Consider the following 22,725-nt stretch of genomic DNA (forward strand, 5'->3'; position numbering starts at 1 on the left):
AGATGTGCAGGAGGCAGCTGATCGATGTTTCTAACTCTCTATCTCTCTCCCTTCCTCTCTGTAAAAAATCAATAAAATATTTTTTTTATAAAACATAACCAAAAAAAAAATTGCCAATTTGCCATAGCATGGAGCATTATAATGCAGTTTTAATTTTCTAGTTATGCATCATACTTTTCAGAGCTTCTGTTAAATACTTAAAAATCACTTCTTCCCATTTGAACACAGGAAGGGACTAGGGCAGTGATGGTGAACCTTTTGAGCTCAGCGTGTCAGCATTTTGAAAAACCCTAACTTAACTCTGGTGCTGTGCCACATATAGAAATTTTTTCATATTTGCAACCATAGTAAAACAAAGACTTATATTTTTGATATTTGTTTTATATATTTAAATGCCATTTAACAAAGAAAAATCAACCAAAAAAATGAGTTCGCGTGTCACCTCTGACATGCGTGTCATAGGTTCGCCATCACTGGACGAGGGCCTGCTTTTCCTCACCATTCTCTCTTCTTTACAAACACATCACTGCTGCAGGAAGCAGATTGTTCTAGTCTTGGAAAAACTATAGCAGAGCTTTGCTTAGCTCGGGGAAGCAGCCCTCTGTGCCCATGCCCAGGATTAGGCTCTTTCCCTGGCAGCTCAGTCCAGGTTCCTGGAGTTTAGGCGCCTGCTAGACCTGAGTTAAAATGTGACTCTACTATTTACAAGCTGTATGATCTTGGCAAGTTGCTTAAGCAATCTGAGTCTTTATTACTAACCTATACATGGGGATAATAATGCCTATGTCATAGGTTAGGTAGACTGAATGTAGTAAGTCTGAAATAGCCCCAAAACATAAAAATATGCAATAGATAGCTGCAGATATTATTAATAGGAACAATACAGTGTTACACACCAGGTGAGAAGTAAAATCAAATCTCATTTCCTTTAGGTTAACAGGAAGATATACTTAGAAAGATTCAAGTTCATTGTATATTGATCAAGTGTGGGGAAGCATGGGACTTGGTTGGAATGTCTGTAAGGAGGATTCTCTGAAAGGCCGGGGGTCTGGGGGGCGGTGGGGGAGCTTGCCAAAGGCGGCAGCCCCTACCTTGACTTTTCCAAACAAGTCCGATCCCCCAGGTATTTTACTAGAATCTTTATGTTTAGACTTTAAAATGTCATTGCTTAGCCGTAACCGTTTTGGCTCAGTGGATAGAGCATCGGCCTGCGGACTGAAAGGTCCTGGGTTTGATTCCGGCCAGGGGCATGTACCTTGGTTGCGGGCACATCCCCAGTAGGGAGTGTGCAGGAGGCAGCTGATTGATGTTTCTTTCTCATCGATGTTTCTAACTCTCTATCCCTCTCCCTTCCTCTCTGTAAAAAAAAAATCAATAAAATATATTTTAAAAATAAAATAAAATGTCCTTGCTTAAAGGACGCATGTGTTTTCTCAAGAATGCTTACACTGCTGATAGTAACTAATAATTAATTTTAGTTCAAAGTGTTGTTACAATAAAAGCCAAAGGAGACAGGCGAACAGGACTACTTGGTGGTGATAGCCAAGTAGTCCCTTAGCCTCTCTTTCACAAAAACATGTGTCAGAGTAATCATTCATCTGTCGTTCAGGGTCTGCCAGTCAGCCCCGGCAATCAAGTAGCAGGGACAGTAAGAAAATATTTATAATATGTCTTAATTTATTCACTAAACAAATATTCACTGAATGGCCACTATGTGGCAGGTGCTTGGTACTGAAGACACGGCAATGAATGAGCCTCTGTTCAACTGGAAATTAAACAGTAGGATTCATTCTCATCTACACTAATAAAAGAGAAAAATGGTAATTGGCGTACGATGCTACCCTTTTCATTGGCTAATCAGGGCTATATGCAAATTAACTGCCAACTAAGATTGGCAGTTAACTGCCAACAAGATGGCGGTTAATTTGCATATGTAGGCACAATGCAGGGAGGCGAAAGGGAAAGCAGGAAGAAGCACCCTGCCACTGACAGTGATCAGAAACCCAGGGGGGAGCTAAGAGCTGGGGGGCAGGGCAAAGGCGGCCCTGGGGCCTCCTTTGCCCTGCCCCCCAGCCATGATCGGAGAATCAGGTGCCTTTTCCGCCCTGGCCAGTGATAGCAGGAAGTAGGGGTGGAGCCAGCGATGGGAGCTGGGCACGGTTGAAGCTGGCAGTCCCAGGAGCTAGGGGTCCCTTGCCTGGGCCTAAAGCGAAGCCCACGATTGCGGGGCCGCTGCAGCTGCGGGTCCCGGCTGCCCGGGCCGGATGCCTCAGCCAGAGACGTCCTGCAGGGGCAGGGATGGAGCCTGTGCGATCACGGCACCCCCCGCTGCCACTGCGGGTCCCCGCTGCCCGGGCCGGACGCCTAGGCCAGAGGCGTTAGGCCTGGGCAGGGGCGGAGCCTGCAACCTCGGGGAGCTGGGGGGTGGAGCCGGGGATTGGGGGGATATGATGGTCCCCTTGCCCAGGCCTGAAGCCTGGGTCAGAGGCGTCAGGCTTGGGCGGGGGGTGGAGCAAGCGATCAGAGGGAGATGGGGGTCCCCTGCCCAGGCATGATTCTTGGGCCAAAGGCCTCAGGCCTGGGCGGGGGTCAGAGCCAGTGATCGGGGAGAGATCGGGGTCCCCTGTCCAAGCCTGACATCTCTGGCGGAGGCGTCAGGCCTGGGCAAGGGGCCAATCAGGCGATCGGAGGGTGATGGGCGTCTACGCCTCTGGCAGAGGTATCAGGCCTGGGCAAGGGGCAGAGCCAGCAATCGGAGAGGTCTGGGGGCAGAACCAGTGATGGGGGGAAATGAGGGTCCCTTGCCCAGGCCTGACGCCTCTGACAGATCCTGTGATTGGAGGGTGATGGGGGTCAACGCCTGAGGGCTCCCAGTATGTGAGAGGGGGCAGGCTGGGCTGAGGGACACTCCCCCACCCCCCCAACAAAGTGCACGAATTTCGTGCACCGGGCCCCTAGTATTCTTATAATATAAAAGGGCTTTGATATCTCTATTATTTATAGTTGGTAAAAATAGAAAAGAAAAAGTAAGCTTTTTCCCAGTCAGTCAGTCAGTCAATAAACAGACCTTAGATTGTAAGCAACTTGAGGACAGGCCCCTATCTGTCTTGCTCACTGTCAGTCTCAGGACCTAGCACAGAGTGTGGCACATCATGGGCCATTAGTGATCTCTTGAGTTAATGAATGAACAGGAGTAAAGAGGATATTCTGAAAGTCAGGGCTGGTAAGATCATTTCTTACCTGCTGAAAGTCTCACTTGATTTGCTGCCTTCGGTGGAGTCCCTTAATGAGTTGCTGCTTCTGTTGGAAGAGGGATGGGGAAATTAAAGACTATACAATGTTATTTTAACTTAGCGATAAAACAAAATTGTTCCTCTGAACATTGCTGTTAGACAAGCACAGACTCAAAAGAGTGATATTGGGGCACTGGCTTTTCTGGGTGGAGGAAACAGTATGGAGAAAAAGTTGGAGACAAAAAGAAATGGGAATCAGGAATAGTCTGTCTAGATTAAGCAGGCTGGTGACAGGGAGATGCTTAAATGTCAGCCTGAGGGATCATGTACTTAGTGCAGCAGAAAGTGAGGAACTGCGGAAAAACTGCAAGCAATGGCCCGTGTCTAAAATGAATAACAAATTAATATTAGCTTTTTTTTCTCTTATGGCTAAAGTCATTTCTCAGAAGTTGTCTTTAATTAGGGGTCATGGATTTCATTTCCTTATGCTCTTTTTATGATTCTACTTAAAAATTCAGCTATTCAATTATTGATGAAAATAGGATTGTTTTCAGTGAGGTTCTTATAATCCTATAGTGGAGTGGTTCTCAACCTTCCTAATGCCGCGACCCTTTAATGCAGTTCCTCATGTTGTGGTGACCCCCAACTTCATTGTTACAAATTGAACATAATTAAAGCATAGTGATTCATCACAAAAACAATATGTAATTCTATATGTGTTTTCCGATGGTCTTAGGCGACCCCTGTGAAAGGGTCGTTCGACCCCCAAAGGGGTCGCGACCGACAGGTTGAGAACCGCTGCTCTAGTGAGATTGTTATCATTTACTTCCAGACTGCGTTCCTCTCAAAAGTGATGTAAGCCATTGTAAATATGTGGCACACAATTTTTGCTACATGGTAAACAGTAGCAAAAATTAAAATAAGCAAAAGCATGCCTATTAAATGATCTCTAGAAAGTAAATTATTGTAGTACATTTAATTGAAATCCTTTTTTAGTTTCAGTTAAACAATGTAACAGCTCTTTCGATGAGCTCAGAATGCCCATCAATTCCCATGTAAACTATCAAAACAGAATTCCCAAATTACCTAGTCACATATAAAATTCTTGGACAATTATCTAAATTCAGAATCTCAGATTCTTCTTACCTATGGCACATCTCTAATCTCAGGCTTGATTCAGTAATGCAATCTCTTACTCTACCATCTCTGTATAGATAAATATAACTCTCAGTTAATTACACAAAGAACAATTTCCAGATTCCATGTATTTTTAGAATAATCATTGCTCATATGTATTTAATTCTTTAAGGCACAACAGTAGATTTTAGGCTTCCAAACAAAATTTGCAAAGTTCATCAACTCAAAAATGCTTTTTCATCCCATGGACTCTTAAAAGTTTCAGACAGAGTTTATGCTTTGGTGAAAAGGTCATTTGTAGGATTATAGCAAACGAACATAAATTCTCTAACGGCTGGGACCAAATATATTCATATTCAATACACTATAATATAGTCAAGCCCACAATGGCTGAAGTGATGAAAATCCCACCAGGGAAGTCATGGCAGCCTTGTGGAATGATTAGTGCTGGGCACCAGGGGCTCTAACTTTTACTTCTGGCTTTGCCTCTTTGCTTCCTAGGAGGAAGCAACTCAGTCTGTTCCTAAATTTATTCATTTGTTAAATGAGCTTAATAATCTGCCCTGGCTTAAAAGGTATATGGAAGAATTATGACAAAAATAACAGTGCTCTGCACATATAAGTATTCTTTGATGGAGTGGCCAATAGAATGTTTTTAATGTGTGATTCAGAGTATACAATGTTATCTTAGGTAACTCTGTTACTACTAACATTTTACTATTACTATTAATAAAATTAATAGCCTGGCCAGTGTGGCACAGTAGCTGAGTGTCAATTTAGGAACCAGGAGGTCACAGTTTGATTCCAGTCAAGGGCACATGCCCACGTTGTGGGTTTGATCCTCAGTGAGGGGCATGCAGGAGGCAATCGATCAATGATCTCTCTTATCACTGATGTTTCTCTCTCTCTCCTTCTACCTTCCTCTCTGAAATCAATAATTAAAATGATAATAATAATATCTGTAGTAAAAATTAGGAAAATCCAACTAATATTTTGCTACTTCTGGTTAATATATACTAATTGAACATATTAAGAAACTGGAGATTGTTTATATATAAATATTATTTCAGAAAGTATTACTTTTAGATATTTATCATATAACCAGAAAATGAATATTACAATAATGTTGTACTAACAGCTCACATAAAATTAGTATTATAATACTAAAAATATAGTATATACCATATTAAAATGCTTTAAGTTAATCTAATAACAATACCCAGTAAAATTTTAAAGCATTGTCTGAAAATAATATGAAAATCTCATTATTTCTGTAGGTATGTATAAGAAAGGGCTCATAAACTGGTTGAATCCTTTTTGGATCTAAATTGTTATTAATTTGATATAACTCATTGGTATGAATACCTAGAGAACCAAAGCCTTTCCTATTGGATTATATCTGGAGAGGTATATAGTTCCCAAGGTTCTAGTTTTCGCTTCACCTATGTGGCTGTAGGCAATTGAACCTTTTGAAATGTGTGTTTTTTTCATTTGTAAAATAAATACTGCCTTGTGTTGTCTCAAACAGTTGTAATAAATAAGATTATGGATGTGAGATCTGTTGGGAACTACAAATTTACATAGAAATGCAACTTTGGGTAATGCCTCACCCTGATTACTTTTTGAATAGAGTAACTATATCATTTTCTCTCTATGTCAAGTTATTTTACTTTTGCTTAACTCTTCCACTTTCATATTGCTGTCCTTAGTAATGTCAAATTGAAAATTATTTAAATCTCAACCTCCTAGAGCAGTGATTTTCAGCCCTTTTCATCTGATGGCATACATAAACTTATTACTAAAATTCTGCAGCACACCAAAAAATATATTAAAACTAGAGACCTGATGCATGAAGATTCGTGCAAGAAAAGCTTCCTTCCCCTGGCTGCTGGCACTACCTTCGCTCAGGCCAGAACCACCTTTCCACCTTCGCACGCTGCCCAGAGGCCTGGAGCGGCCGGGGCTGGGCAGAATGCCTGCATCATCGCCATGGCAATGATGCAAGCATCCCTGCCCGGCCACTGCCATCTTTGTCGCATTAATTTGCATATTCCCTCCTTATTGGCTGGGGGCACCACCATGTTTTGTTGTGAAGTGATGGTCAATTTGCATATTCCATCTTTATTAGATAGGATTTTTACCAATCTGACCAAAAATAGGTATAATTTTGATTCATTCACACCGGATGGCTATTGCTGTGTTGGCTGTTGTCATTTTTCTATTTGACAATCTAAGAAAAAAGAGGTCAGTGCCCCTGACTAAGTAGTCTGACTGCACGTTTTAAATATTTTTGCAGCACACTGGTCAAAAATCACTGTCCTAGAGAGTAGTACACAGACAACTTGATGGCAAACCACTGGGTGAGGAGCTTCCCCACCCTGAAGGACACTCGGTCTTACACAGCCCCAAACGTGACTCCCAGGGAAGGTGCTCTCCCATCATCCTCGGCCTTGCCCGCAGGTGCAGAGGGCTCCTCGTTGATCACACTTCTCAGCTCCTGCAGAAGCTGTTTCAGGTCCCTTGTGGGGTCCTCCTTCAGGGCGTTAGGTTTCACAGAGTGCTGCAATAAAGCAATGTACAGAACAAATACACTTTGTGGGGGGTGGTTTCAGATGTGTATGCTGTTATTTCTTATTATAAAATTAAGTTAACTGATAAATAGAAATTATGAGAAGAGGAAAACAAAAATCATCAGTAATCTTGCTAGTCAGGGATAATCAATGATCAACATAGTGCCATACCTAACTTATAAATGTGTGTATACTTATTTATACATATATGCACACATATTTACAAATTAGAATATACACATAGGAGCCAATTATACACATCTACTTTTAAACTTTTTTTCTTTTTTTTTTAATTAAATCTTTATTGTTCAGATTATTACATTTGTTCCTCTTTTTTTTCCCCCCATACCTCCCCGCCTCCCAGTTCCCACCCCTCCCTCCGCCCTCACTCCCCACCCACTGTCCTCATCCATAGGTGCACGATTTTTGTCCAGTCTCTTCCCGAATCTCCCACACCCCTTTCCCCCCCAGGAATAGTCAGTCCATTCCCTTTCTATGTCCCTGATTCTATTATAATCAACAGTTCATTCTGTTCATCAGATTATTTATTCACTTGATTCTTAGATTCACTTGTTGATAGATGCATATTTGTTGTTCATAATTTGTATCTTTACCTTTTTCTTCCTCTTCCTCTTCTTAAAGGATACCTTTCAGCATTTCATATAATCCTGGTTTGGTGGTGATGAACTCCTTTAGCTTTTCCTTATCTGTGAAGCTCTTTATCTGACCTTCAATTCTGAATGATAGCTTTGCTGGATAAAGTAATCTTGGTTGTAGGTTCTTGGTATTCATCACTTTGAATATTTCTTGCCACTCCCTTCTGGCCTGCAAAGTTTCTGTTGAGAAATCAGCTGACAGTCGTATGGGTATTCCCTTGTAGGTAACTGACTTTCTTTCTCTTGCTGTTTTTAAGATTCTCTCTTTATCTTTTGCTCTTGGCATTTTAATTATGATGTGTCTTGGTGTGGTCCTCTTTGGATTCCTTTTGTTTGGGGTTCTCCGCGCTTCTTGGACCTGTAAGTCCATTTCTTTCACCAGGTGGGGGAAGTTTTCTGTCATTATTTCTTCAAATAGGTTTTCAATATCTTGCTCTCTCTCATCTTCTGGCACCCCTATAATTCTGATGTTGGTTCGCTTGAAGCTGTCCCAGAGGCTCCTTACACTATCCTCGCATTTTTGGATTCTTTTTTCATTTTGCTTTTCCGGTTGGGTGTTTTTTGCTTCCTCGCATTTCAAATCATTGACTTGATTCTTGCGCTCCTCTGGTCTGCTGTCGGGAGTCTGTATAATATTCGTTATTTCAGTCCGTGTATGCTTAATTTCTAGTTGGTTCCCCAATATAACATCGAGGGTCTCATTAGTTTTCTTGTAGATCTCATTAAGTTTATCGGCGGCTTCTAAACAGTTCTTGAGAGACCTTAAAAGTGTGGTTCTGAACTCTATATCTTCCATTGACAATTTTGTCCTGTTTCTTTGTCTCCGCATTTTGTTATGCTTCCTTGGTGCACCCCCTAGTGGTCTTTGTTCGAAGTCTTATAGTTAAATCTTGATCGTTGTAGCTAATTCCAGGGAGGGTTTGACCTCCAGGCCAAGTGGCTATGAGAATCAGCTGTGTCAGCAGTGAGAGAACTTCTGTCCTCTAGGGAGGTGCTAATCTAGCCTTTGCCTGAGGCTATCCGGCAAATGCCTGTGTGCAGGGCTTGGGCGGGGCGGGTCGCACAGGATCAACAGGGTGGGCTGGAGAGAGCAGTTATGGCGGCTCTCAGTCCTGTCCCCAGGGGCTCTGCCTCTCTGAGTCCCAGCACCCGCTGCAAAGCTCGGAGAGAAAGCTGCACTCGCTCTGACTGAAGCCAGACAGTCCTGCCTCTCCCGTTTGAGTCTGGGTCGCTAAAGACTCGCCCGGATCTGGAGCTCAGATTCTGCGACTCCCTCCCGATTGAAAACGCCAACCGCGCCCTCCGCCGCCAGCCCGCTCCGCGCACTCCGCACCTCAGAATTTGACTTCAGCACTGTGCCTCCTCTGAGTGTCCGTATGCATTTCTCTTTCCTCCTAGTTGTAGGACTTCCACTCAGCCAGCATTCCTGTGGTTCTGGGTGATGTCCCTTCCGTTTTTTGGTTTCACTTTTGAAGTAGTTGTTCAAAGCAGCAAACTCCAGCGTTAACCTATGCCGCCATCTTGGTTCTCTCCCTTTTTTATTTCTTAAAATATATTTTTATTGATTTCAGAGAGGAGAAAGAGAGTGAGATAGAAACATCAATGATGAGAATCATTGATTGGCTGCCTCCTGCACGCCTCCTCCTAGGGAACAAGCCTGCAACCCTGGGCATGTGCCCTTGACTGGAATTGAACCAGTGACCCTTCAGTCTATAGGCTGATGCTCTATCCACTGAGCCAAACCAACTAGGTCAAAACCTTCTTTGTTTTTTTAATTTAAACAGTGTAGTATGAACATCAGACAATGTCATTAAATATTAACAACTACATTCAGGCAAAATAATTTCAATACTGTTTTTAGGAAGTTTTTAAAATTTATTTTAGAGAGGGAGGAAAAGGAGAGAGAGAGAGAGAGAGAGAGAGAGAGAGAGAGAGAGAGAGAGAGAGAGAAGGAAAGAAAGAAAGAAAGAAAAAAAGAAAGAAAGAAAGAAAGAAAGAAAGAAAGAAAGAAAGAAAGAAAGAAAGAAAGAGAGAGAAAGGGAGAGATTGGATTGATTGCCTCCTGTATGCTCCCTGATAGGGATCAAACCTGAAACCTAGGTATGTACCCTGATCAAAATATGAATCTGCAAACTTTTGGTGTATGGAACGATGCTCCAAACCAATCAAGCCATCCAGCTAGGGTGATAGGAACTCTTTATTTATTGGAAACATTTTTCTAGTTTGTAATTCCTTTTAAATTTTGCTTATTGTGGTTTTGTGATTTAAGCTTTATTTAGTCAAAATTATGAATCTCCCCTTTTAATGTTTGTATATCTTGCAATTCTTTTATCGATTCATTTTTAATACTTTACTACTTAATCTATATGGGACATATTTTGATTTCTAATACAAACAAAATATACTTTTTAAAGTTAGAAAATGAACAGTTCTGAAACATTCTTTAAATATGACTCCAGTCAGGCTGGTAAAGAAATAACTAAGCATAAGCTCTTCCTGAAGCTACTGGAGACCATCCAAGACTCCTGCTCCCTCCCACCCCCGTCCTCTGACCCTTAGAATACACATTGAGGCTATTTCTAGAGGACATACATTTTCAGGCTAAAACTTCTACAACCTCTAGGTTTCAAAGTAAGAATATAAGCTTATACTGTTGTTGTTAAACTTAAGTTTATTTTGTGTTTTGATTAGTTTTGTGTTACATTGTATGTTAGACTTTGTTCCAAAATAATGCCTAAAATTAGATCTTTAATACACCTTCATCTCCTCCAAATACTGTTCTCTCTAATGGCCTTGAGTCATTACAAGCAAGTTTATGAGTTACGATGTGAAATAAGAAACGTCTAGGGAGATTGTATGCTTCTCAACTGGTCCCATCTCCATTCTCCAAAGATAGAAGATAAATGTAAAAGCTAAAAATAAATGCTTGATCTCATTCAGTTTGAATTAGATTATTCTATTTTGAGAATGTCTGACCCAAATCCATCTCTTATGCTAGTATTCCTGTTAGAAGACTGTAATAAAAATGAAATACAAATAGATTTTTCAAATGCATATATATTATTTATACTATATATTAGGAATGAGTGAGTAGGAAACAAAAGTTATAAAGTATTACTAAAAATCTTGCCCACATCATGGGTACTTCAGTGACAAAGATCAAGCCCACCTAGTACAAATTATAGTGTATGTGTATAGAATCTGATACAGAAATAAAATTATACTATCCTGGAAATAGTCTCTTTTTATATGCTAAAATAGCTTATCTAAATATTAATATAAAATGCTTTGATGTCAACCTACCAATTACATGTGTATTTGTGTGTACATATATACTCTATAACACATACAAACATATGCAGGTGTTTGAGGTTAGATCAAATCCCATAATATAAATTTTCTGGTTCTCCCATTTTCTCACCTATAGCACAAGGGGAATAAATTGGATAATTTTAGAAGCCTTTGAGGCTCTAAAATGGCATAATCTTCATTCACAAAAACCTAATGAAATATAATATTTTAGACACACTATCTATATCATCATTTATTTAAATTATTTTTTTAGTAAACAGCATTCGGTGGGGTAGTATAGAGAAGCAGAAGTTAAGAAGACAGGCTCTAGGCTCAGGCTGTTTTGGTTAAATCTTGGCACAACTGTGTTTTTTGGTGTGTGAACTCTGTAAGTCACTTAGCTTCTTTAAGAGCCAAGTTTCTTCATCTGTAAAATAGGTAGAATAATCAGTACTTACTCCTGTGGGTAGCTCTGAGGAATAAATTAGATAATCTACAGAAAGTACTTTGCACAGTGGCTGGTGTTCAGTCAATCTCAGCTACTGTTAGAATCATGGAACAAGAAGGCTAAAAGGACATGAGATAAATGAAGGGACAATGCAGGGCAATGCAAACAGTAAGATTCTACTTCTAAAGATAAACTTGGCATTTATTTCTGTTCTATCTAAAGCCCCACTGAAATGACACTAAAGGGATTAACAAGGATAAAGAGGAAAAGGAGAAGTAATATGAGATGAGTAATGATAACAAAAGTTGGGGGATGGAAAGCACGTGGATCATTTCATAACTGATTTAGCAAAACAAGTAAAGCTAAAATTTAAAGTACCAGCACAGAAGTGCCAACAAGAAGCAACCTGCTCTGCATGGAAGTATTCTAGAAAGGCTCAGAAAGTAGAGGTCTTGTGTTCCTGAAGACCAAGGTAAGAGAGAGTATCAAAATAGGAGGATTGGGTAAAAGTCTATGGGAGAAGCTGTTAGAATCCCAAATGTCCTACCCATATAATTGTATAATTACTCATTCCTTTCCCCAAAGTGAATTCAGAGGCTTAATCTCTGGGTGAGGTTGACCAAAGGACTTCAAGCTTCAAAGGGATATCTGGCATAGCAGGAACAAGGCTGCAAACTGAAAATATGAGCATTAAGTGAGGTTGCATAGTAGAAGATAGCCCATACTCCCTGCCCCACTCACCTCTCAGAATGCTGGCAGATGGATTGGGGAACTGACAGGACCAAGAAAAAACAACACACCTATAGATAATTTGTGGGCCCCTCAATAAAAAAGTAATACCTAACCATCTACTAGTTGACAAATCCTGTCAACTTTCAAAGAGCTACTTTAATAAGCTTTTAGGTCCTCAATCTTAAATATGAAAGGACAACCAGTGATCTCCAAACATTGAAGAAAAGTCTCTAACATGAAAGACAGACATCAAAACAAACAGAAAAAAAATGAATTTGAAGAAACATGAATAATTCAGGTGACAGAGAAATTACTGAAAAACTGAAGTTAATATTCTTAAACAGAAAGGAGAAAATATCATAAAACTATATAAAGAGAAGATTTAAAGAACAAAAAGGGCTCCTGGAAATTAAAAGAATATATAAAATCAGAAAAAAATTTCAATAGTTGTTTGGAAAATAGAGTTGAAGAAATTTCCCAAAAGGTGAGAAAAAAAGATGAGGAGATGGAAAATGGAGTCAAAATTAAAGAAGATTGTAGAATCAATCTAAGAGTTCTAATAGGTGACTAACAGAAACTCCAGAAAGAAATAACTGAGAAAATGATCAGAGAAATGATACCAGAAGATATCTGAGAGCAAAAAAACCCCAAGAATCTGCTAAGTACCCAACACAATGAAGAGAAAAAGGACCCCTTCTCCACTATAAACAATCGGAAATGAATCCCAGGGATAAAGGCTCTGGAATAAAAATGGCACAACAGCAACAAAATTTTGACCATCAAACATAAGTGAAAAATAAAGGTATTTCTCAGACATACAAAATTTTAAAACATAGAGAATGAAATAAACCTTTCAGAGGAAGCCACTGCATTGTATGCTCAAATGAAAATAAAGATATAAATAAACCAAGAAGGTAATTAAGCCTAAAAAGGAGGGGGGGGGGGGGGACACCAGACCAAAAAAAAAAGGTATTCCCTGGATTTTGGTGGAAGGAAATCCAAAAAGCCCACCATGCAGCAAGCGTAGAAAGCAGCCGATCCAGATTGAACACCATATGTACTGGATACCTATTATGTGCCAGATATTGTTCTAGGTACTTGAACAGACACATCAAGAAGCAAAACAAAGAATGTATGTTACTTTTATTTTGTAAAATTATATACTATATTTCTTAAGAGAAGGACTTAATTGTATATAGAATGCTTGACAGTCCATTTAGAAAATATAGTTTCTTTTTGCTGTTAGAACTATTATTTAAAAGTTTAATTTAATAGATATAGGACTGGTACTTTTTCAATGATAGATGAGATTCTTTACAATCAAGTAGAGTCTATATATTAAATGGCTAGGCAAAATCTACGATATTGGTTTTAGGGTAATGAAAAGTCATGGAACTTCAGAGCTATTCTTTCTAGATGACCTAGATCTTCTAATCCAGACTCCTCATTAGAGATGAAAAGAGCAAGGCACAACATATTTAACCGGATTTCCAAGGTTCCAATGACTCCTGGTCAAATATTCTTTCTTGTTGTTTGATTTGGGTGTTGTTGTATTTTTTGGAGAGAGGGATTTAAATACATTTTTTATCAGTATAACATGTACATAGTTTTAAAGGTAAAATGATTTTATAAGAATCACCTAAAACAAAAAGCAGCAGTCTCCTTCCCTTCCTTTGCCCATCTCCAAGTTTAGTCTTCAGAGTGAAGAACATGCTTAACCTCTAATATTAATATTAATATTATTATTTTAGCTCCGGCCAGTGTTGCTCAGTTGGTTGGGTATAGTCCCATGCACCAAAAGGTTGCTAGTTTGATCCCCGTAGATAGCCAATCGATGTTTCTCTTTCACAGCAATATTCCTCTCTCTCCCTCTCTCTCTAAGAAAAATAAAATAAATAAATAATAAATTATTATTCAATTGTTTGATAGACTATTCTATTATTTGCTGTGTGATTGCTTGTTTTTCAGTACACACATCTTAAGTGTGTAAGAAGAGTCCACTTCAACTTTTAGTCATTTCACAGAATATATGCTCATTTAAATGGCTCAGGTAGAATAACTGGTAAGTCACTGGTGATCCTGTTGCTATACATACAATAAGACTGTTAATTAATGTAATTAATGAAATTGATTGTGTACTTATGGAATAAGTCTCATTTTGTTAGAGGTGGAGCTGAATACAGGTTGCAGGGAACTAGTGACTCCATAAATATATTTTTTAAGAAGAAATATTCCTAAATTTTACATTGCACATATTCTCCCCCTGAGCTTTACAAGTACAAAAGGTTATACTAAACTATCCAAAGTTCTTAATATTTTATGATTATAAGTTCACATGTAGTTTATGAATCGTTTTCATCTTGGTAGAGTATTAAATAGGCCAGTAATTTGCCTTTGGCATTTGAAGTGATGCTCATTTTAGCTATCTCAAAATTGGCTTTGTAATCTGGAAATCCCTGTGATTGAACATAAGGCTATTAAATAACTTACTTTAACAATTATTGTTAAAATAAATTCCACTGACTACTTCATATTTATTTTTCCCAGAGAAAGCATTAAATAGTGAAGAAAACATTTTCATTCATCTGGTCTACATAAATCTAAAATCTAGTAATTAAAAATATCATAACTATAGATATAGTTTTACATGAAATTCTTCTCAATTTGAAATTCTCTATATATTATGTCATTTGCATCATGGATTGTAGGACTAGTCCTTACATGAGATAGGAAGCTGGCCGTAGACTGGGTAGACGGCATATTAGAGTGAGGACGGGCAGAGGACTTCAGAAGACGTGGTTTTACAGAAGGATTTGAGGTGTATCCAGGGCCCTGAAGTTCCTGGGAAACAACATCAATGTGAAGAAAATAATTGTCAGCTACAATTTGAACTGTAAAGTCAAATGTATTTTTTTCAAACATAATTTCAGTCTTACATGTTGAACTTCTACAAAGTTATAAACCAAAGTACTACATTAAGCAAGATGATTCTGGGTATCTAAGTTACTTACCCTTTGAAGACTAAGCATGTGCTTAGGGAAGTGCCTTCACATTTCTGATTGATAAAAGCTTTCCAGATATGAAGACACACCTAGCATGTTATGCCACTATATTGGTTCCCCAATTTTGCCCAAGACTCCACACTAGTGTTGGTATAATATTGAGAAAGATCCTCTACAGCGGGAGTGTTCTAGCTGTGAAAGTACCCTCTCCTGAGACTTTAAAGTATGTCTACAACTTGAAAATATACTTAGAAAATAGACAGATATGTCAGTGGAAAATGTACTGTTTTTAAAGAGCAACGTCCTAGGCATGATCATTACATCATTGTTGCTATTCTCCAAACAGGCCAAACACACTTGCACTCTGGGCCTTTGCACTTGCTTGACTCTTCTGTATGCAAACTCTCCCTCAGGTATCGCCATGGCAGCCACTTTTATGTTTCCCCATTTATTATGAGCTTAACATCAAGCATGATGCTTCAATTTGTTACTATATATGAAAAAGGGAGGTATAGCATGTAACAAGGTTTGTACAGGTTTTATAATTGCCAGTATCAGATAATGTTGAAAGTGCACATAAATGTTAACATTAATCCCACTAAATATTTCATGTTTGTTTTCCCCAGAGAAAACATCAAATAGTGAAGAAAACATTTTCATTCATCTGGTCTACATAAATCTAAAATCTAATAATTAAAAATGTCATAACTAGCTATATATTTTAAATGAAATTTTTCTCAATTTAAAATTCTCTGCATATTATGTCATTTACATCCTGGATTGTAGGACCAGTCCTATAATGTATCTAAGGTAATAAACAAAATATAAGTATATCAAACAAAGGCATTATTTTGCTTACCCTACTATTTATGATGAAAAAAAAAAGACCTTACTTTTACATCCAGAGTGTGTTGAAGTTTCAGGCGCACAGATTCTTGTTCCTGACGTTGTATTATATCTTGACATTCTGCAAACTGCAAAGATGCCTACAATCAAGCAACCACATAAAGTTTATCCTCCATGAAATTTTATGTTATCCGTTATAATAAAAGCCTAATATGCTAAGTGTCTGACCATTCATTCGACCATTCGACCAGTTGCTATGATGCACACTGACCACCAGGGGGCAGACATTCTGATTGGGACTGGGTGAGATGGGCTGGACCTGCCCTGGAGACCTCCCATGGCCCCTCCCCAGCCTCTAAAATATTTCTTCTAATTAATTTCCTTCCAATGTGCATGAATCCGTGCACCAGGCCTCTAGTTAACCTATAAATGCAGAGCTGCCATCTCTTTAAGGAAACATCCCCACTCTTAGCACACTGTATTTTATCTTTTTATCTGTTTTATCCAGTAACAGAGAACTGGAGGCCATGTCTTTCTCCTCTGTATCCCCAGCACTTACATAGCATTTAGTATGTGGAGGACACTCCAAAAAATGAATGCACTAAGAATAAAATGAGAAAATGACTTTAGCAATGTGAAAGAAATTCACATAAAATAACCACAACTGAAATTCATTGAATCAATAGATCATGTTTTTAAGATCAAAGTTGGCATAGATGAAAAGATCACATATCATTTTATCTAACCATAAAGGCTCTGATTTATTAAGAATCAAGGACTAGTTTGGGTAAATTTTTAGCCTTCCAGTATTCTCAGGTGACAGGAAAATTATTAATAGTGTCATAGATCCTTTTCTTTAAGTTGAGTTTTCTACTTCCATTATTTGGAACCCACAAAGTGCCAGATATTAGCATTACTTTCTCATTTTATTGACATTATATTAACAGACTGTTTTCTACCTAGTGTTCAAGTCATTCTTTGGTGGTTAGATTGGAGACATTTTATTTATTCAGTTCACTAAGGACACTAGGAGTATCTTACATCTTATACCTTACTTCTATGATTGTGCTAGCCTAAAAAAGATAATTTTGTAAAAAGTACACATTATAACTGTATTCTTTTTTCCTGGAATATAAAGCTCTTTTTAATTAAAGTATAGTAGACATACAATATTATATTAGTTTCAGGTGTACAACATAGTGAGATTTTACATGTATACACCTTACCAAGTGATCACCACAAAAAGTCCACTATCATCTGTCACTGTACAAAGTTATTGTAATATTATTGACTGTATTCCCTATGCTGTAATTTCCATTCCTGTGACTTATTTATGTTAAAACGATAGTTTGTACCTCTTAATCCCCTTCAGATTTTTGCCCATACCCCCACCACCTAAAACTCGAGCAACTATCAGTTTTTCTGTATTTATGAGTCTGTTTATTTTGTTTGTTCATTTGTTTAGTTTTTTTTATTCCACACAAAAGTGAAATGACACAGTATTTGTCTTTCTCTGGCTTATTTCACTTAGCATAATAATACCCACTAGATCTATCCGTGCTGTCACAAATGGCAAAATTTCATTATTTTTCATGGCTGAGTAATGTATCCACTTCTTTATCCATTGATGAACACTTACGTTGCTTCCATACCTTGGCTATTGTAAGTAATGTTGCAGTGAATATAGAGTTGCATATATATTTTGAATTAGTGTTTTGGGTTTCTTAGGATATATTCTCCAAAGTAGCGTCACTGGATCAAAAGGTAGTTCAATTTTTCATTTTTTGAGGAATTTTCCACAGTGGTTGAACCAGTCTGCATTCCCATCAGCAGTGCACTAAATTTCTTTTCTCTCCACGTCCTTGCCAGCACTTGTTGTTTGTTGATTTATTAATGACAGCCATTCTGCATTGTTTTAATTTGCCTCTCTCTGATGATTAGTGATGTTAAGCATTTTTTCATATATCTACTGGCCATCAGTATGTCCTCTTTGGAGAAGTGTCTATTCAGGTCCTTGGCTCATTTTTAAATTGTATTGTCTTCCTGGTGTTGAGCTGTATAGGTTCTTTATATATATGTTGGAAATTAATCCCTAACTTATGTATCATTGGCAAATATCTTCTGCCATTTGGTGGTTCCTTTTTCATTTTATTGATGGTTTCTTTTGCTGTGCAAAAGCTTTTAATCTTGATCTCTCCTTCAATTCTGAATGATAACCTGCTGGGTAGAGTGTTCTTGGCTGTTAAGTTTTCTCCTTTCATCATGTTGAATATATTGTGCCACTCCCTTCTGGCCTGCAACATTTCTGTTGAAAAGTCAGCTAACAGTCTTATGAATATTCCCTTGTATGTAACTAGTTGTTTTTCTCTCTTGCTGCTTTTAAGATTCTTTAACTTTTTTTTAAAATATATTTTATTGGTTTTATCAGAGAGGAAGGGAGAGGGACAGAGAGAAACATCGATGAGAGAGAAACATTGATCAGCTATTTCCTGCATAGCCCCTACTGCGGATGTGCCCACAACCAAGGTACATGCCCTTCACCGGAATCGAACCTGGGACCTTTCGGTCTGCAGGCTGATGCTCTATCCACTGAGCCAAACTAGTTAGGGCTATCTTTAACTTTTAACAATTTAATTATAATGTGTCTTGCTATGGGTCTCTTTGAGTTAATCTTCTTTGGAACTATCTGTGCTTCTTGGACTTGGATGTCCATTTTCTTCACCAGATTAGGGACATTTTCAGTCATGATTTCTTTAAATAGGTTTTTCTTCTTGCTTTCTTCTTCTTCTTCTCAGACCCCCATGATTTGAATGTTAGTATGCTTGATGTTGTCCCAAAGGCTCCTTATGCTATCCTTGCCGGGAGCCGGTCCATCCTTGCTGTTTCAAGGGACCTGGCATATATGGCATACTGTTCTTAATATGTTTGCTCACCTTCTTGGCACTATGTGTTTTAACCAAGGTCACCTCTCTGAGAAAGGTTGTTTCCCCAGGTAGGGATTTTCCCCTGAAGTTAGGGAGGGAATAAAACCCCTTAACTAAGTGCCAGGCGGGTAATTAATCACTTTAACTATGAACAATCATGCTTAAGCTACATAATCTTTACTCCCTGGAATGGAGATAAGAAACGCCCTAACCTTTGGAATAGAGATTGATAGGATTGGAATCAACTGGTATAAATACAGATGTAACAAGAAAACAGGACACAGAACCTAGACACAGAACCTACACAGAACCTAGAGACAGAAGAACTTTGCTGGAGAGAACATGGCAAAAGATCCTGGACAGAAACTGGAGACAGAACCTAGAGACAGAACCTAGCGAGAGAACATGGCAAAAGATCCTGGACAGAAACTGGAGACAGAACCTAGCAAGAGAACCTGGCTGAAGAACCTAGAGACAGAACCTGGCTACAGAACCTGGATAGAACATGGCAAGAGAACCTGACTAGAACCTGGCTACAGAACCTGGACAGAACCTGGCTGGAGAACCTAGCGAGGGAACATGGCTACAGAACCTGGCTGGAGAACCTGGAGAACCTGGCTGGAGAACCTAGCAAGAGAACATGGACACAGAACCTGGCTGGAGATCCTAACCAGAACTTCGCTGGAGATCCTGACCAGAACTTGGCTAGAGATCCTGGCTAGGCTGCTGATCAACTGAACGCTGTCTCCGTGTCATTCCTTCTTCGCCGACTCCATCCACACTTTTGGGGACCCCTGGACCTGCTGGGGTGGGACCCCAGCATAACCTCATTGTTTTTAATTATTTTCTCTTTTTGATTTTCCAATAGGGTCATTTCCACTATTCTGTCTTCCTGATTGCCGCTCCATTCTTCTGCATCATCTATCTGCTGCTGATTCCCTCCAGTGTATATTTCATTTGTTATAGTCTTCAGTTCTAATAGGTCCTTTTTATAATTTTGATATCATTGTTGAAATTCTCAATGAATTTATCCACTTGTCTGCAGAGTTTGATGAACATCTTTGTGATGATTACTTTGAATTCTTTATATAGTAGACAGCATACCTCACTTAGTTCTTTTTCTGGGGTTTTGTCTTTTTTTTAAAGAACATATTCTTTTTTCTCCTCATTTTGCCTGTTTCTATGTATTAGGTAGCTCAGCTAAACCTCATGGTCTTAAAAAAGTGGCCTTATTTAAAAGGTGTCCAGTGGGGCTCAGTGGTGGAATCCTCCTTGTCATCAGAGCCAGTTGCTCCAGAGGTGTTCCCTGGGTGGACTAGTGTGGCCTACTATTGTGGTTGGGCCACAACTTCTATGGACACACTGATAGGCAAGGCTGGTCCTGGGCCCACTGGCTCTGAGACCTGGCCACAATTGTTGCAGGCTCACTTATGTATGGGCAGCCTTTGGTGTGGTTGGCCGTGAGACCCAACCATACTGTTGCAGACACACTGACTGAGGCCGCCCACTTTGGAGGGGTGCTAGCCTGGGTGGGTCCTCAGGGAAATGACAGGGAGGGGTGAACAGTGTTAGTAAGGTTAATGGAGAGCGGCAGAAATGACGCCTGCCAGTGTCAGACCAGGTAGGTTAAAGAAAGGGAGGGAAAATGGCACTTGCCAGTACCTCTGACTCAGGAGATCCAACAGATCCCTGTCCCTTCAGCACACACCCTCAAATTAGTCAATGTACCACCTTCATGTATGACCTAGGTGCTTTTCAAACTGTTACCTCTGTGCCGGGACTCAGAAAGAGCACAACCTGGGTTTCTTGTCTCTCCCAGATGTAAGCCCTGACAGTTTTCAAAGCCAGATGTTATAGGAACTCCTCTTTCTGGTGCAGGTCTCCCAGGCTACTCAGACCCCCTCACTCTTTGGGGATGACCTCTGCAGTTGTAATATCCCTCCCCCTGTAAGTCACTGTATGGGGAGTGGGGGTTAGGGTAGGTCCTGACTAGACTTAGTCTCTACCCCCTCCCCAATTCAATGTGGCTTTCTCTTTATATCCTTAACTGTAGAAAATCTGTTCTGCTAGTCTTCAGGTTGTTTTCAGAGATAGCTGTGCCATACGCAGTTGTAGTTTTGGTGTCAGTGAGAGGAGGGGAGCTCAGGATCTGCCTATCCCACCATGCTGAATTCGAAGCCAGGTGCCTTGCTCTTGAATGCCAATTTAACTTGTCTGTGAAATGTTGTTCCTTGCGGCTGATGCACTGCCCCCACAACAAATGTGTCTCTGGATGGGGAGGCTGAGTCACTCTATAACTGTATTCTTAAACCTCAGAAGAGTCTTCTCTATAGGATGTTCTTTTTTTTCCTTTCAGTTTGCTAGGTGATTGAGCTAGAATACAGATTTGGTTCCTATCAGCATGGAGTGTTCATTCAGAATAACTCTACTTAGTTAATAGCTACTTAGTCAATAATGACTTTATGTATTTAGTTAATAACTACCTTATCAAGAGCAACTTCCATATTTGCAACCTTTTCTTTTAAACGATGTTCCTGAGACCTCAGGACTTCTAGTTCTCCAGCCATCTTATTTTTCTCTGTTGCAACAGTAGTCAATTCCTGGCTTAATTTATTCTTTTCTTCTTTTAGAAAATGCTTTTCCTACAATTAAGAGCAGAAAAATATCAGCAATAATATACTGATGTAGATGCTGAGATGTGATGAAAATATAAAACTAGAAACAACTGACAATGAAAACACAATAATCCAAAATCTATGGGACACAGTCCTGAGAGGAAAATTCATAGCTCTAAGGGCCTACCCCAACAAATAAGAAAAAAAATGGCAATAAATTATCTACCTGACAACTTAAAGAATTAGAAAGAGAGCAACAAGAAAAGCCCAGAGTAAGCAGAAGGAAGGAAATAATAGGGATCAGAGCAGAAATAAACATCATAGAGGCCAAAAAACCAACAACAAAAACCCCCAAAAGATCAATAAAACCAAGAGCTGGTTCTTTAAAAGGATAAACAAGATTGATGAACCTCTAGCCAGGCTCACCAAGAAACAAAGAGAGAGGACTCAAATAAACACAATCAGAAATGAAAGCAGTGAAGTAACAACCGACCCCACAGACATACAAAGGATTGTAAAAAAAATACTACAACTAACTCTACTCCAACAAACTGGACAACCTAGACCCGTGGTCGGCGAACTGCGGCTCGCAAGCCACATGCGGCTCTTTGGCCCCTTGAGTGTGGCTCTTCCTAAGCCTTAGGAGTACCCTAATTAAGTTAATAACAATGTACTTACCTATATAGTTTAAGTTTAAAAAATTTGGCTCTCAAAAGAAATTTCAATCGTCGTACTGTTGATATTTGGCTCTGTTGACTAATGAGTTTGCCAACCACTGACCTAGACGAAATACACACATTCCTAGAAAAATACAATCTTCCAAAACTCAATCAGGAAGAATAAAAAAAACCTGAATAGGCAAATAACTACTGATTAAATGTGATACATCACATAAACTGAGAGACAAAAATCGCATAATCATATCAATTGAGCCTCATTCTGAAAAAGTATTTCAACAGCTCATTTTAGGTAGGGGGGAAACAATCACTTGAGTTGCACTCATTATTTTCTACTTATGCTCTTGACTGACCTCCATTACAGTCAGTTCTAACTCTTCTGTTAAAAATGCAAATTTGTGCCTTGACTGGTTTTGCTCAGTGGACAGAGTGCTGGCCTGTGGAGTGAGGGGTCCTGGGTTTGATTCCGGTCAAGGGCATGTACCTTGGTTGTGGGCACATCCCCAGTAGGGAGTGTGCAGGAGGCAGCTGATCGATGTTTCTCTCTCATCGATGTTTCTAACTCTCTATCCCTCTCCCTTCTTCTCTGTAAGA

At 39.3% G+C, this 22,725-nt stretch overlaps 1 protein-coding gene across 1 annotated transcript in view; it reads right to left on the bottom strand.

The window, feature by feature from the left end:
* The window catches only part of CCDC158 (coiled-coil domain containing 158), a 79,973-nt gene that overhangs the window by 13,640 nt on the left and 43,608 nt on the right, over positions 1 to 22,725 (bottom strand). The window contains exons 16-21 of the mRNA XM_036337032.1: positions 21,323 to 21,481; positions 15,963 to 16,055; positions 14,789 to 14,908; positions 6,770 to 6,930; positions 4,380 to 4,439; positions 3,241 to 3,300 (exon numbers count right to left, since the gene is read on the bottom strand). Of these exons, the coding sequence (XP_036192925.1) occupies positions 3,241 to 3,300; positions 4,380 to 4,439; positions 6,770 to 6,930; positions 14,789 to 14,908; positions 15,963 to 16,055; positions 21,323 to 21,481 (653 nt within the window). The remainder of the gene's footprint in view (positions 1 to 3,240; positions 3,301 to 4,379; positions 4,440 to 6,769; positions 6,931 to 14,788; positions 14,909 to 15,962; positions 16,056 to 21,322; positions 21,482 to 22,725) is intronic.

Source organism: Myotis myotis, unplaced genomic scaffold, assembly GCF_014108235.1.
Source record: "Myotis myotis isolate mMyoMyo1 unplaced genomic scaffold, mMyoMyo1.p scaffold_m19_p_1, whole genome shotgun sequence".
Classification (NCBI taxonomy): domain Eukaryota; kingdom Metazoa; phylum Chordata; class Mammalia; order Chiroptera; family Vespertilionidae; genus Myotis; species Myotis myotis.